At 43.9% G+C, this 16823-nt stretch overlaps 1 protein-coding gene across 1 annotated transcript in view; it reads left to right on the top strand.

The window, feature by feature from the left end:
* The window catches only part of LOC137335735 (SMC5-SMC6 complex localization factor protein 2-like), a 100322-nt gene that overhangs the window by 36124 nt on the left and 47375 nt on the right, over positions 1-16823 (top strand). The window contains exon 10 of the mRNA XM_068001062.1: positions 5217-5325. Coding sequence (XP_067857163.1) covers positions 5217-5325 — 109 coding nt within the window. The remainder of the gene's footprint in view (positions 1-5216; positions 5326-16823) is intronic.

The following is a 16823-nucleotide window of genomic DNA, read 5'->3' on the forward strand; positions in this document are numbered from 1 at the left end:
CAGCTGAAGGTAGGCAAGAACAGCTGGATCCAACAAGTTAATGCCTTTCTAGCACTGCTTGTGGGCCAGGAGTGCTTCATCCCGACCCACCAAGCAAACTTGTTAACCTCCCCTTCCCCCTCTACCCTACCTTCAATCTGGCCAGCTGCGGCAAGAAACAAAGTCCAAAAATTTAAATCAGCTCCTGCCGTTAAATTCGGCAGGACCTCCGGGAAACTCGTACTTCCGGGTTTCCCGGCCGCTACACCTCCCCACTGCTTCCTCCCCTTAAATAACGGGGCCTGAATGTCAGAAAGACATTTGCCACAGTTGTTACAGGAACAGTAGAAGGCCATTTAGCCCCTTGAGCCTGTTCTGCCATTCAATTAGATCATGGCTGATCTGTACCTCAACTTGATTTACCTGCCCTCATTCCATATCCCTTGACAACTTTACCAAATAACAATCTATCAATTTCAGTCTTGAAAATGTCAATTGACTCAGCATCCTCAGCCTTTTTGGGGAGCGAATTCCAGATTTCCATTACAATTGTGTGAAAAAGCATTTCCTGAGTTCCATTACAAGTGTATGAAAAAGCGTTTTCTGATTTCACTCCTAAATTGCCCAGCTCTAATTTTAAGATTATGCCCTCATGTCTGGATTCCTCCACCAGAGGAAATAGTTGCTCTGCACGCCCCTGTAGAATCCCATGATCATTTTAAATACCTCAGTTACATCACCCCTTAACCATCTAAACTCAAGGAACACAAGTCATGTTTATACAACCTGTCTTCATAATTTAATGGAAGAACTTACATTTATGTAGTGTCTTTCATGAACTCAGGATGTGGCACTTTACTTGGAAGTGTCGTCGCTGTTGTATTGTAGGAAATGCAGCAGCTAGTTTGCGCACAGCAAGGTCCCACAAACAGCCATGTGGTAATGACCAGACAATCTGTTTTAGTGATGTTGGTTAAGGAATAAATATTGGCCAGGACACCGGAGAACTCCCCTGCATTTCTTCGAATAGTGTTTTGGGATCTTTTATGTCCACCTGAGAGGGTGAACGGGGCTTCGGTTTAACGTCTCATCCAAACGACGACACCTTCGACACTGCAGAATCCCCTCAGTACTGCACTGGTGTCAGCCTGGATTATGTGCTCAAGTCTCTGGAGTGGGACTTGAAGCTACAACCTTCTGACTCAGAGGCAAGATTGCTACCCACTGAGCCACGGCTGACAGCTGGTGCCATTCTGGTGAATCTGCTCTGTACCCGTTCCAGGACCAATATATCTTTCTTGATGTACCTTTTGGTGCCAAAAGTGAGCACCACATTCCACTTTTGAGTTCCAACCCTGTTGAGATAATAGCCAGCATTCCATTTGTTATTACTTTTTGTACCTGTGCAGTAGCTTTTAGTGATTTGTGAACATGAACACCTAAATCCTTTTACTACTCCACAGTTCCTAATCTCTCTTCATTGAGAAAATACAATTTTCATCATCGACTTAAACTCTTCCTCCTTTCTCTGAGTTGTCCATATTTTCCCAATGACAGGAGAACTGGTGCTTTTTGGTAGGTTATCAATCACAGGTCACAGGCCAGGGACTGGTCGACGTGCCGATTACTAACATTTTTTCTTCATTACAGGCATACTCCATCACCCCTGGGTTTCTACACAGGGAAGTATATTTTAGCCAAGGAGTGGGGGGAGTGACATCACCAAGCGCAATGTTCCTTTAAGATGTCATGACATCGTGAAATTACCTGGTAGATACCACTTGGCACGAGGAATTGCATTGCCACGAGGAATTGCATTGCCACAGTGGTGGTGTTGGTGCTCACCTGGATTGAATGCTGGTTCGTCCCCAATTACCTGATTGGTAATGATGAGGATCCCCTAGCCCCAGGCTGAAGCTCCCCCCAGGAAAGCCGTAGGATCTCTTCCCCCCAAGACCAACGGGAGCCAAGATGTCACCCAGTAACAGAGACAATGGCAGATTCCTAGATGAGTATAATTGGGTGCCATCACTGACTTCAAGACCACCTCTGACCAGCCTCAGTCTGAACCAATCCTATCAGGGTGCCACCTCAGTGGCTGTTCCAGAATGACGAGCTCATATCTGTATTTCGAATCCATAAATTTTTCTGTTCTTCAGGCTGCCACTGGAATTGTTGCTCTTGTCTTTTCTCCAATCCCCAGTCACAGTTACAGGTCCCAGATACCATCCCTCCCCCTAGAAGCCAAACTGGGACTCAGAGTCCTATTGCGATGTTAGAGATGGGTTGGTGGATGGCCCGAATGGCTATTCAAAGTGCCACTCGGTTATGCTACATGATGGTTTGACACTTTCAATTCCAGGGTCACTCAGCACTCAATTGTGCAGCCCCAGAAATTCCTGCTCCTGGGTTGAAACCTTTGCTCCAGATTTGTCGAAAACCACTTCCATCTACTCTGGAGGAATTTTTTGCCCTTTTCCCTTTTGGCCGCGGCACAGATTTTCATAAGTAGCACTAGTTCTAGGTGGAGTAAATGAGATTTACTGGGTCCTTAAGAGTCTGAGCTGATCTCTTGTATGTACGTCTTGCTGTCATCGTATCAGATGCTTAGTATCACGATGAGGGGCCCAAATCCCCTGCTCCCAACAGTTATTCCAGAACCTGAAATTACTGAGACCGGTTCCAGCAGAATTCTCTGGGTCATTTTCCATTAACTAGCCCAGGGGCACGAAGGCCAATTGTGACAACCCTACCATCACCCACATGAGATCAATTAACTCAGCATAGACCCAAGATCAAACTTGGGATGATCCTGGTCTGTGTTGCTCTGTGCCTTTATCCGTTGAGCCATCATTTGTGCTATTTTTCATTGTTTTCTACATTGCGCATTTGAGGAATTGGGACCACACACAAATGCCCCCTGAACTGATGAAAAAAAGTTAAGAGCTACCATCCTCGGGTGAATATGGATTTATCTATCATAAGATCAAAAGTATTGTTTAGATTAGGTTTTTTTTGGCAAGTAGCATTGATCTTATGAAGAAGCTATTGTTTGATAAGTCATGACACAAATCTTGAAGCATCACAGGCCATCTGCTCCCACAGATTTATCTTGTATAAATTAGTTTACGGGGAACAGCCTCAGACATCTGCCACAAGGCTGTGTTTTATGCATGGAAAGATCTTCATAGTTGCAGAATTTTCCAGAACTAGAGCAGGAAAGGGTTCGTGGTGCATTGCCTCCCCTGGAAGTTTAAATGCTGCAATAAAAATCCCACTTCATCTGCTTACAGGTAGCACTTTTTATTCTGGGAATGGTTTCCCTCCTTGTTGGTCATTTTTCTCCCGTGTTGACCTGGAGACTCTGACCCACAGGTCCAGGTCCATGGTTACTGGACACCATCCAGCAAGTAATCCAAATGACCATTCTTCATGTATCAATCCAGACAGTGAATGTCAACAGGTGTTTGATTCTGGACTGTTCCCCCATAGAGGACATCACACCCAAGCCTGATGCAGTCCTCACCCATAGTGCATATCTGTTCAGCATAGGATGAGGGTCAAACCTGGACCCTTCCTGGTCCATATTACTTAGTTACACCTCTAGATAATGTCATTCTTCTCTGACACTGGACTCTCCACCCCATTCAAGATGCAACTATCCCCGAACGTTTACTCTTGCTGATGTGGAGATGATCAGAAGAGCACTCCCACTGATTTTCCTTCCTCCTTTAGGGAATTCTTGTGGCCTCTGCCATTTTCACCTCCCCAAGTCGGTAATGATGAAATTGTGAACCCAGTAATGCATTGTAGGTGCTAACCCACATCCACCCATTAGGTAGTTGAGAGCCTGTTGGGGTTGTAACACCCTGTGACTGCAATGCACTGTTTGCTAAAGCCTCCATTCAGTCCCTGAATGTTCGGCCTCAATAAGAAGCCAGGTGGATGGCAAAATTCATAGTAATGTGTAGAGGAATATGAAAATGCTTTCATCGGGTAAGAGAACTAGACTGGTGACCAAAAAGAAATGTGTTTTTTGTTTGAAATAGAGAAGAAATTTTAATAGATGTTGAATCTGTGGGGCTTTGCAATTTCCTTAGGCAGAGATACACATCTGTTAAGGCCCCAAAGCAATTTTTTGCCATTAGTCTTAATTTCTTTTACAGATGCAAGAGTTTATTTGTGAATGTTCATTATAGCTTCAGACAAACCTTATTTGTCTTTTTTTATTGAACCGACAATCTCTGTTAGTTTCTGCTTCATAAGCAAAAGAAAAACCTGCTGATGTCTTTTGCAGCCTCTGTATTCTTTTTCTTATTTCCAGTTTTGCCCCTTCATTTCCTGGAGGCATTGACTCTTGCTGGGGTACAGAATGGGACTAACTGGATTGCTCTTACAAAGAGCTGGCATGGGCTCGATGGGCCGTGTGGCCTCCTTCTGTGCTGTAACCTTTCTATGATTCTGGTGATATTTTGCTCAATTGACTGTCTCTCACATGTGAGCCTTGTGCCTTTCCCTGGATTCTCAACCTTTAAGTCCTGGTTAAAATTTCCCTGTTCAAATATTTTGTACCTTTTGGCTTCATGAAATATAAACCCTTTTAGCACAAGTCGGCAGGCTTTAAGACTATGGTGACATGACATGAGTACAATTTGGTTCTCAACCGATGTCCACCTTGCCAGCGGTGGGGGGGTCACTGGATAGCGATCAGGAGTGGGATTCCTGGCTGATGTTCCCCTTCCTGTCCCGAGCGCAGTCCGTTATAGTGCTGCTCAGTCATCCCACAGATTGGTGATTGAATCTGGGATCTTTACCATTTTAATGGCTCAGTACCACACCAGCTGCTGCATTTACCTATTGATTCATCAGGGACACTCTTTAATTGAAATGTCACATTAGCCAGCAAAATAATTTTAATAGGCTTTCGGATGAGTAGAGAGTAGTATTTCACTACTATTTATCCCGCCTACTTTTTCTGTAAAATTACCAAAGCTTGGCATTTCACAACCAGTCCCTCCTCCCTGTATTGTATCAGACATGAGCTGATGCACAGTAGAATCCCCAGCACCCATTCCAGCCAATATTTCTTGCTTTATTCTTTTCCCATGTAGATAATGGCTAATTACAGACAGTTATAAATTATACTACCAATGGCAGGTATAAACGGGGCTCTTGCAGATCCTGTGCTGCGACTGTGCGTCTGTTCATTTCCTGACATCTTACTTTAATTGCTTCAGGTCACTCCGGCCCCTTGACAAGATTAATGGAACAGGAAATGAGAGTCTCGGAGCAGCGGAGCCGATCTTTAAGAGTCTGCCGGTCACAAACCTTCTGAATGTGTTCAAGGTATGTATGTGCTTACAGGGCACCCTCCACTGTGGGGCAAACTGAGTACAAAATCTATTTTGACAATTATTTTTTTGATTTCCCAATTTTCTCCCCACCTCCTCCGTAGGCGCCAATTCTTGCTGGGATACTACGGTGCACCAGGCATGATCGGCCATTCAGTACGTTCATTGTTTAGGTGTGAGTGTTGTGAGCTTTTTGACGAAAGCTCAGCTCAGCTCAACTCTGTCCTCACCCAGCATCTGCACTTCCAATCATGTGTCACTGAATAGTGATTAGAAGTTAAATAACTGGCTGATTATTTAACCTCCTTAGCCTAGTGACACTGAGGTCAATTTTAGGGCTGCAGCTGAGGAAAGCTAACTCACTCAGCACAGACTGGGCATGAAACCTGGGACCTTAATGGAATATATGGTTTATACTACATTGGGCGGTGTCTTTACCCTCTGCACCATCAGGAAAACAATATTTAGCTGGTAGAATCCCAAGGACCATTTAGCTAGCGGAATTCCAAAGGAAATAGAAGTACAGAGGAGCCCAGAGGCAGAAACTTCTCGGGTCCCCAGGCATCATGCATCTCCAAAATGAAAAAATGGATCAGTCATTTGGCCCATCTCCATTCAGGAGGCACATACTCCTCTCAAGGGACAAAATTCAGTTAGCAGTTTCATGTCTTGAGACTTGTAGTTTGGTAGGGAAGCAGTAACATTTCCAGACACAAGTCAACAGTACAAAGAAAATAATAGATACCTGGATGTGAGTTATAGGCTGGAATGTAATCGAGGGGTTCGGGTGGTTTACATTTAAAATAGCGTCTATACGGGAGTGAGTTACAGGTTAGAAATTGGTCGACTACTCAGATGAGATTTGACTTAAGCCTTGAAATCATTCCACAGGAGTTATGGTATATTCTTGGGCATGGCCTTGATCAATTTTGAATCTTTTTTGTTACATTAGTGGCTCTTGGTGCAGATTGCAGCAGCCACTGTTTCTTGATGGCGTTGAAGTTATGACTAAATAAAAGTCTGACAAACAAACTGTTTTGAGGGGTTAACAAGAGTGATGTGGATTTAACATAATAAGGATTTAAAGGACCCCTTCTCTACTGTGTAATTAGGCAATAAGAAATGACAAGGTATGTATTTACTGTGGCTTATGAGCAACTTTCAGCACAAGGCCAAGCAAGCTGGCAAACACTCCTTGGTCACTAAACATCACATAAACACATGCCGGCTCTTTTATAAATGCATTTAGATTATAGGTTTATGCTTTTACTGTTTGTTAAAAGTTAATGCCTTCTTATTCGCTGTGTCTGTGTGATCTCTCAAACTGACAGCAGCAGACCTTTTAATGAAAGGTTTGCAAGTTGAAACTGCAAAGTTGTATTCTCAATCCATTTGAACTTCCCTTGGTAGCTGGCTGCAACTTAAAAGAATTTTTGAGGGTTTTGCTGTGTCAGCTTCGTGTTGGTTCTCAACGTGTGTGTTTGTCTTGTGATTGAACACAAAAGGCACTGACTGGTTCAATCTTGTATGAAGAGGTCACTGCTGCAACTAATGCTTAAGAGATTTGGGTCTTTTCTGTCCAACCTTTCTTGCCGTCACTTCTGCCCATTAACCGCACTACATCCTGTGCAGCTCACACACACCTGGACAACCCACAGTCGGAAATCTGATGGGAAATGCCCAGTCCAGCAAATAACACCCAGATTTGACTGTATTGATCGGTCTTTGGACCTTTTATTGCCCCTTTTCGATACATTGCCGAGGGTAACTTGGCTCACGATTGCTTCATTTTACTGAGAGTCAGGGTTCCTTGCATTCAATCAGCATCTATAAAGAGGATGTGTTCACTTTGAAACTTCACCTGAGGTCAGGTTGCAAATCAGCATAATTTTTGCCAATGCAAGTAGGCTAATTACATTAACTTATTCAGCGCAGAAAATTTACATAAATGTTCTGTGCATCACTTGTCAGTGGTTGCATCAATGGCATAGGTGGAATTCTGTTTGATTTTAAGGATGATATTTCCAAAAAATATTTTCTCCCTTGCTCTCCCATCCCATACATTGTCTATTGACAAGAGAAAGAGCAAGCAACCTACTATTTAGCCTCTGCTGCTACAATCTCATTGGGGTACAGTAGTGTAGTGGTTACATTACTGGACTAATAATCCAGTGGCCTGGTCTAATAATCCCAAGAGTTCAAATTCCACCATTGCAATTTGAGAATTTGAATTCAGTTTAAAAAATGTGGAATTACAAAGCTGGTATCAGTAAAGGTGACCATGAACCTGTCAGATTGTCGTAAAAACCCAATTGGTTCACTCATGTCCTTTAGGGAAGGAAACCTGCTGTCCCTACCCGGTCTGGTGCAGAGTGACTCCAGTCCCACACCAATGTTGTTGACTCTTAACTGCCCTCTGAAGTGACCTAGCAAGCCGCTCTGTTATGTGAAACTGCTTTCAAGCTAAAGGCCCACCACCACCTTTTCAGGGCAACCAAGGATGGGGAATAAATGCCAGCCTTACTAATGATGCTCGCATCCCAAGAATGAATTTTTAAAAAGAAAGTGGGTACTCGGTAAGGCTGCCACCTTTGTTTAGTCCAAAAGCAGACAGAGGGTTTAGCTACATTTTTAACAATGTTGTGGACATGAGCAAAATTGGCCTAGTCGTTGTTAGTTGGAGCGATTGAAAACTAGGCCTTAGATGTTTGGTTTTCATTCTCAAACATACCGGGTAGCTGCCCTAAGAATAAGACGTCTCATTTGACAGTGGGCAGATGTGCACCCTACTCCTAGGAGAATATGAGGCTGGGGGAAGAGTGTGATAAAAGGGACATGATAGGAGCTGTAGATGAGGGGAGATAATGTAGGAAGTGCCAGAGTGTAAGGTATTTGCAATTTAATACCGCAACTCAGTCTGATCAAAAATTAACAGATCCCGTCGATCTCTGGAACAGTAGCCATGTCCGAGCTTATTTTAAACTGATGAGGAAGATCCACACATTTGTGACACAAGCTCTCCTGGCTCACCCATTGAATAACTGCCATTTGGGTGAGATACCAGAGGGTTGTTGGTACACATGGGATCATACTCCAGCGTGGGCCAGTGCCTTCAGGAGATTAGGAGAGAGAAATGGGAGAAGAATTGGGGGAAGAAGAGTGACCATCGTGTTTCCAGACTTCGTTATGGCCAGGCACCTCGTAATGAGTTTATAATTAATTTTTGTTTCCAATTGCTTATGTGGTGCATGCAGAGACTGAAAGATAAGGTTATTATACGGACTTATCCTGAAGCATTCCGCCAATTGAATTTCAGAAATAGTTCAAATATAATAATTTCTGTGGGGAGATAAAAATAAATGTTAATTCTCTGTGCAGAAGAGTTGGCAGTGGAGCCACAAGGCTGTGCAGGAAAGCTGAGTGAAGGGATATCATTTAACAGATTACTGCACGGTACAATGAGACTGAAGTCCGATTTATCCACTTCCTGTTTATTGTTTTGGTTTATATGACGTCTTTCTTTGAAAATAACATACTTCGTGCAACAAATACAGACACAAAGTAAAACTGAGAAAGTTCGTAATCAGATGTAAAAAACAGAAAATACTGAGAATACACAGCTGGTTAAGCAGCATCCAAAAGAGAAAAGATGGGTTAATATTTCAGGTGACAACCCTTCCCCAGAACCGGTGGGTCTGCACCTGAAATATGAGTTGGAATAAGGTGCTACATAAATAGAAATATTTATTTTAGTACTCATTGTCGAAGGCTAACCCATGAAGAATAACCACATGATAATGTACCTGAGTGCACTCGGCCCTTGTGGAACCGAACCCCAGAGAGGAGTCAATGCCTTCAGGAGAGGAGGGGAGAAATTGGCAGGACTTCAATTATCCCAGTAGAGATTGGCAGGGGCGGGGTGGGGGGGGCGTGGTTGGTGGGGGTGGAAACAGTGTAAAGTACATGGAGGGAGAGAAATTCCTGAAATGTGTGCAGAGAACTTTCTTGATAAGTGTGTTTCCAGCCCAATTTAGAAGAAAGCAGTGCTGGATCTAGATCTGGGGAATGAAGTAGAGCATGTTTCAATGGGACAGCATCTGGAAAACAGTGATCACAATAGAGTAGTTATGGAAAGGGACAAGGAACAATAAAATGTGAAAATATTCAACTGAAAGGGGGCTAATTTCAGTGAGTTGAAAAGGGATCGGGCCCAGGTGGAGAGATTAGAGAAGCTCGGATTGTTTTCCTTACAGCAGAGATGATTAAGGGAAGATTTAACTGAGGTGCTCAGAGTTAAGAGGGGTCTTGATAAACTGTTTTCACTGGCAGGAGAGTCATTCACCAGAGGTCACAGATTGGATAATTTTTTTATGCAGTGAGTTGTTATGATCTGGACTGCACTGCCTGAAAAGGGTGGTGGAAGCAGATGCAATAGTAACTTTCAAAAGGGAATTGGATATATACTTGAAAGGGAAAAAATTGCAGGGCTTTGGAAAAAGAGCAGAGGAGTGGGACTAATTAGATAGCTCTTTCAAAGAGCCGGCACAGGCACAATGTACTGAATGGCCTCCTTTGCTGTTTGATTCTATGAATTGGCAAACAAAAATACAGCCTTAGTATCCTTAAGCCAGGAGGAAAAATTCAGCCACAGTTCCACTTTCCAGTGGGTCCTGCACATGTGGTTAATAAGTGAAAACCAGATTGGACTTTATTCTGGCACCCCTAACACATTATACTCTCTTGTGGTATTAAAAGACTACTCTGGCGCCTGCCCCTGCTGAGCTCAAATCAATCAAACCATCTTAACTAGAATGATAGTGAATAACGAGTGAATGATTACCGAAATGTCCAAATCAACGTTCATTGTCCAAAGCACACCCCATCTTATAGAAGTTACAGCATGGACACAGGCTATTTGGCATGTATCTGCCTCATGAGCAATCAACAGCCGTCCAATGCCCCCGCCCCCCCTCCACACCCCCCCCCCCCCCCAGAACACTCTGTTGCTTTGACTCTGGCCTCTAGTCCCCACCCTTCACCCCCACCATTGGCGGCTGTGTCTTCAGCCGTCCAAGCCCATGCTCTGAAATTTCACCCCAAGTTGCTCCACCTCCCACTCCTTCTTTAAGATCCTCCTTAAAACCCACCTCTTTCACCTCTTCTAATATCTTTCTTTGGCTCGGCATCTATTTTTGTCTGATTACGCTTCTGTCAAGTGCCTTGGGATGTTTTTCCACATTTGAAGGCACTATTTAAATGCAAGTTGTTGTCAGTGTTATGAACACTGCCTGTCGGATGACCTGTCCTCTACAATTGCTCTGCCTCAGATTTTAAGAAAGAAGAGTTTGACTTTAAGAACTGGGGAGATACGATCACACTGCCCCTCCCAAGTTTTCCCTGCTTCTATTACTCTACCTCTTCCCTGTTTCTCTTTCCTAATGCTATCTTTCTGTCTTTCCTTTCTCTCAACACTATCATTCTCTCTTGTTTTCTCTTCCTTTCTCCCCACTTTGTCTTGTCACTTCTCGTCCTCTCATTTTCTTTCATTCCCTGCTCTCCCTTTTCCCTGTATCTCTATTCCTTTCTTTCTTTCCTCTTCCTCTCTGTCCCCTTTCTCTTTCTCTTTCTCTACCTCTTTCTCTCTTGCTTTTCTTTGTTTGTCCCTATTTCTCTCTGTCTTACTGTCTCTCCTCCCTCCCTTTCTGTCTGTCTCTCCCCCTGCCCCCCCCCCCCGCCCCGACCACCACTCCTGTGTATTTCTGTCTGTTTATCTCTCACTCTCTCTTTCACTTCAAGCTGGTCCTTCTCCGTTTTTCCTCTGTGGGTCAGGATAAAGGCTGCACTTTACATTTATTCACAAAGAGTCTTATGCCCTGATACAACTTTATGCCTTTCTGTTTTGTAATAAGAAAATGCAATTAATATGATCTGCAGTACAAAGAGACACAAACACTCAACGAATAATCAAGTGATCTGGTACTTCAGAGATGGAGCGATCTCTACTCAGAGTGGGATCAATACGTAAGAAGAAGGCTTCTTTCAAAAAGCGGACATCTGAACTGCACTAATATTTCTGGTGTTATCAACAGCTGGACACAGACAAACCCCAAATAGCTTTTCATCTTGCCCACAATTACAGCCACTTCCTCTTCAAGACAGTAGTTGAATTCTCTGCACATGTTCTGTGCAATTAAGAAGATTACAGACAACTTTGGAGCAAAAAAAGACTAATGTCCTGTGTGAGTAGGTTATCCAGCAATACTGTTTATTTAATGCAGCTGCATCATTGCCTTATTTTTTTAAACCAACCATCTGTGTATAGATTTAAAGAGTGGGTGACTCAACCAGAGATCATTTATACAAAGAGACAGCTATCTCTTTGGTGTAACCCGTGGGATGTAAGAAAATAAGAAATATGAGCAGGAGTAGGCCATATGGCCCCTGGAGCCTGCTCCGCCTTTTCAATAAAATCATGGCTGATCATCTACCTCGACTCCACTTTCCCGCCCTATTCCCATACCCCTTGATTCCCTTAGTGTCCAAATATCCATCAGTCTCAGTCTTGAATGTAATTAGCGACTGAGCATCCACAGCTCTCTGGGGTAGAGGATTCCAAAGATTCACAATTCTCTGAGTGAAGAAATATTTCCTCATCTCTGTCCTAAATGGCTGACCCCTCATCTTGAGACTATGACCTCAAGTTCTAGACTCTCCAGTCAGGGGAGTCCAGCCTCTCAGCATCTACCCTGTCCCCCTCATCTATATATCTATCACCTTATCACATTTCTTATAAACATCACAAAGTGCTCCATGTACCATAACTGTTGCTATATAGACACGTGCAGAAACCATGTCGTACATAGCAAGGTTCAACAAAAGGCAATGAGATGAATGGTCCGTTAATCTGTGTTTGTTGGTATTGGTTTAAGGAGGAATGTTAGCCTGGATAGTGGGACAGTTCCCTGCTCTTCCCCTGCTGAACTGGCATGCGGGGCCCCGGTTTTACGTCTCTGGCAATGCAGCACTCCCTCAGTACTGCACTAGAGTGTCAGCCTAGGTTAAAGTGCTTGTACCCTTTTAGAGAGGGAGTGTGCCCTTTAAGATGGTGATGTCCTGCTGACTGCAGCAGATTTTAGACAGAAGTGATGGCTAAGTAGAAGATAGAAACACAGATTTGTCTGATAAAAGGACATCTGTTGCATACTGATGAAGCCACCTTCTTTGTAGCTATTTCCACTAATGATGTTACTGCTTCACTGACGTGAAGTGCAGTATTTCCAAAACCTTTCAAATTAAGATTTCATTATTTATGAGTGCTTCAGTGTCAAACAACTTGGTAATTATTTTAGCTTTTGAATATATGTATAAATATAAAGTAATAACTAGAAAAAACAGTAAGCTGTCCCCACAGTATAATCATTGGGCGCTAAATTGGGCAGTGTAGCGCCCGTTGTTTCGGCGCTACACGGCTTCTTCCACATCCAAGATGGGATCTTGGATTCGCACGCACGTTTCCACGGTGATATGCGCCAGACGCCATTTTGGTATAGGAGTAAGTGCAGGTGCACATAACGAACGCTGGAATCATGTAAAGTTGGGAGAAAATGGCTTCAATCAGTGTACAATGCTGATTTAAAGTGATAGACCCCATTTTGGGACTTAACGCTCAACTCAATGCACAGTCTTAACACCGACCATCTGAACGTGTCTTAGAGAGCCTGGAGGAGCCTCTCCCCCCACTGGTGCTATTTAAAGGGACCATGCAGGATTTGCAGGTTAGTGGCTGGATTATTGCTTCTAGATGCCGAGACATTTGTAACTGTTTCTGGAGGTCTGCTAGACTTGAATACTAGGACTAGGGGACATGGCCTAACATTTAGAGCCAGAACGTGCAGGAGTGAGGTTAGGAAATGCTTCTACATGCAAAGGGTGGGAGAAGTTTGGAACGCTCTTCTGCAAATGGCAGTTAATGCTAGCTCAATTGAGAATTCTAAATCTGAGATTGATGGTTTCTGTGAACCAAGGGCATTAAGGGTTATGGGGCTAAGGCGGGTACGTGGAGTTAGGTCACAGGTCCAACCTGATCTGATCGAATGGTGGAACAGGCTCAAGGGGCAAAATGCCACTGCCACTTGCTGCCTCCTGATATGTGCCAGCTTCTCCTGCAGGAAAGTGGGACGTGTGTCTGGGTGATGTGCCTATCATGATTGAATAGCTGCCAGTGTGTGTGGCCTGTGAGTTGTGGGTGGGCGGCTTGCAACGGTGGTAATGTGTAAGGGTGAGAGGGTTGAGTACTGATAGAAAGAGTTTGTTGGTAAGTGGGGTTTGGTGCAGTTGGTAGGAGATGCCACTTGACAGTTGACCTCACTCATCTTGACCACTCATGTCAAAGCATTGAACTTCTTCCTGTTCTGCATCCATGTTCATGATGCTGTGTGCCTGGCATTGACTTCATCCCCTACTGCCTCCTGCTACCTTTTGGGTGTATGTCTGGAGGGCCTCTTGCTCCCCCGCGGATAGAGGATGTCCCTCCTGTCCACCTCTTGCACCAAGGCCTCTGGTGCATCAGCAGAGAACTTGGTGCACGGACTCTCAGATCGGCAGATTGGTGAGGTCTGGCATGCAGATTGGAGGATGTGGGATTTAGTGGTGCGCAACCTTTATTCAATGTTTTAACATAACTCATCAGTATGAAAAACAGGGATAGGACCTGCATCTGTGTTTTACGTGTGCGTTGTCTGATCTCCGTTCAGACTCTGTGCAGACAGCAGACTGTTATATTCAGTAAATAACAGGTACCAGCTACCTTTAAGAGATTTCTAACAGACAGCCTGCCTTTAAGAGATTGGAGCTTCCCTCTGATGGTGGAAAGTGCAAATTGCATGGAATCCTCGTTCAACGCTGATTTCCAATGCAGATTGCAGTAAGTCCTCAGGCCTGACAAAAATCACGTCCTGCCTGCGCACGGACCATTGGGTGTGGGGTAATAGCGGATCGTGCTACTCCCGCCCAAAAACAAGCCGTATCCAATTTTCCCCCCAATGTCTCTTCTCTGTATTCCTCTCCTCCAGGCACTGGCTCTTGGCTTGGGTTCCACAGGCACTGGTCACCCTCTGGTACCTTACTTAATGGGCTATTCTTCATGTGTGAGTCTAGACAGTGAGCATAGGCAAGCTATTTAACCATAGTAGGCATCACAGCTATGCTCAATTCACAAACCTGCAGCTTCAGCTGTTGTCACGGGATAGCAGTTAAGCTAAAACATCCCGCACTGATTTTTCCTTACTTTATAGTGGGATGGTCAACTGCTGGCCCAGGAAGGACAAAGTTCAGTCAATGTTCCCGATTGCAAGTGCCACTGTGTGCATTTCATGATGTGGATTTATTGCCAGTGTTCTGGTTTCTGCAATACAAAGCACATGTGTTGCACATCATCAGTGAGGACTCCTGCTGGGCTGCAGTGTTTATGCTAAATCCCAGTCAGGTATCAAGAGAGTTTCCTGCTTCTGACTGCACCCAACCACCACCCCCCCCCCCCCTCAAACATATCATCTCCCTGCTTTATACTGTGATTTAGAACAATTAGATTTGGCTTTGTTTTTCTGCGAGATGAGACCTTTTTTTTGCTTATTGCTATAATACAGTGATCGGAACACGACAAGAATGTGGGTCTTGATGTCTCTGCAAATGCACTGCCCTCTGTGACACTGGCCCATACAAACTAGGAAAGTTCCAGGTTTTGACGAGTTGGCTGATCTCAACTGGGAAAACAGTTGGGTGTTACACTTCGCCTGTTCGAAGGGCAGGGGGGTTCTCCCCAGTGCCCTGGCCAAAATTTATCCCTCAAACATCATCACTAAAACAGATTATCCAGTCATTATTTAATTGCTGTTTGTGGGACCTTGCTGTGCACTAATTTGGCTGCCATGTTTTCAACACAATGATTACACTTCAAAAGTATTTAATTGGCTGTAAAGTGCTTTGGCACGTCCTGAAGTTGTTAAAGATGCTACAGAAATGCAAGTTCTCCCTTTTCGTTTTTTCTTTTTCTTTTATTTCTCTCTTTTATCACATTTTTCTTTTTCTTTGTATCTTTCTTTGTCTCTTCTTTCTTTCCTTCTGCTGTTTCTTCCTCTTTCCCCCACAGGTTAGGGAAAATCATCCAACTGTTGATCATGTTCCATTGATCCCTGCTGGAAGTGCTTGCGTGTGGACAGAAAATGGCTCTGCTGTGATGTCCCACTAACCTTTTCTGTCTAGGATCACACAAAAACTGCCACTTGGTTGAGGTCCTGGTGGGATTTTGGCACCATTATAACCGTACCCAGTAAGAACCAGCATCTTCAACAGAAAGGAGAGAATATTGAGAAGTCTCCTATTTTTAAATCTTTCGCTGGTACTGTGGATTTCTTTGTGCTTGACTGAGATATAATCTTATAAAAAGTTGATAGCCTGTTTCCTTGATTTTTAAGGAGAAGCTATCCCTGGGGAATAGGACAGAATTAGTTGTTGAATTTCCATTTAAGGTTTGTTTCTGAATGCAGTTCTGATCAGGCAGGATTTTCATTTACAATTTGTATAGAGCCCCTTTGTTTCCTGGGTTTGGCTGACAAGTTGGAGGCTGCACTTACCCTGAAACAAAAGTCATTAAATACAACACCCAGAAAATGTGGCATCAGTCACATTTTGTGAAATTTCACCTTCGTACACGTTTCTCTGTAATAAAACGAAAGAATGTGAGCTCTTCCCAATTTTATTGATGTGGAGAACATAAATGGTATCAAGGGACGATAACATGCGTGCATGGAGAGAGAGGAGATTGAGGGACATGGTTAAAGGGCGGATAGGTGTGGTTGCTGTAACAAAAAAGAACAGGCTTGTTGTCTCATGGCCTTTTCCTGATCTCAGAAAACTCTTATCCTCCAACAAATGACCCAAGGGAAAGGCAAGAGCCCTTAGGACAGTGTTGAGAAGGGAGCTATCCCTGCTGGTATGTGGGTTGTTGGTGAAGGACGTGATCGGGCTTGGCTTTGAGGCTCTTCCTGGCGTAATAGTGTGGAAACAGTCAATGTTTATGTTGACGATTAAAGAATGACCGCTTGGATGAATGCTGGAGGTCTCCGATGCCCCTAGATTGGTGCTGCAACAGTGATCAGTGCCTGCAGGAGATGTGGGGGGAAGTAAACAATCAAGTGAACAGTCAGACGTGGTGCAGATACTGAGAATCATTGTGATCAGAATATAATCACCGGCTGCTGAGGTCCCAAAGTACTTAGTGATCTTGTATTACTTGGCCCAGTGGTAGCATTTTCACGTCTGAATAATAAGCCCATGGGTTTTAAGTCCCACTCCAAGCCTTGAACACATAACCTAGGCTGACACTCCGGTGCAGTACTGAGGGAGTGCTTCGTTGTCAAAGGTGCTGTCTTTTGGATCAGACATTAAATTGAGGTCCTGTCTTTCGTTCAGTTGGACATAAAAGATCCCATGGCA

The sequence above is a fragment of the Heptranchias perlo genome, chromosome 20 (assembly GCF_035084215.1).
Source record: "Heptranchias perlo isolate sHepPer1 chromosome 20, sHepPer1.hap1, whole genome shotgun sequence".
NCBI classification, from domain to species: Eukaryota; Metazoa; Chordata; class Chondrichthyes; order Hexanchiformes; family Hexanchidae; genus Heptranchias; species Heptranchias perlo.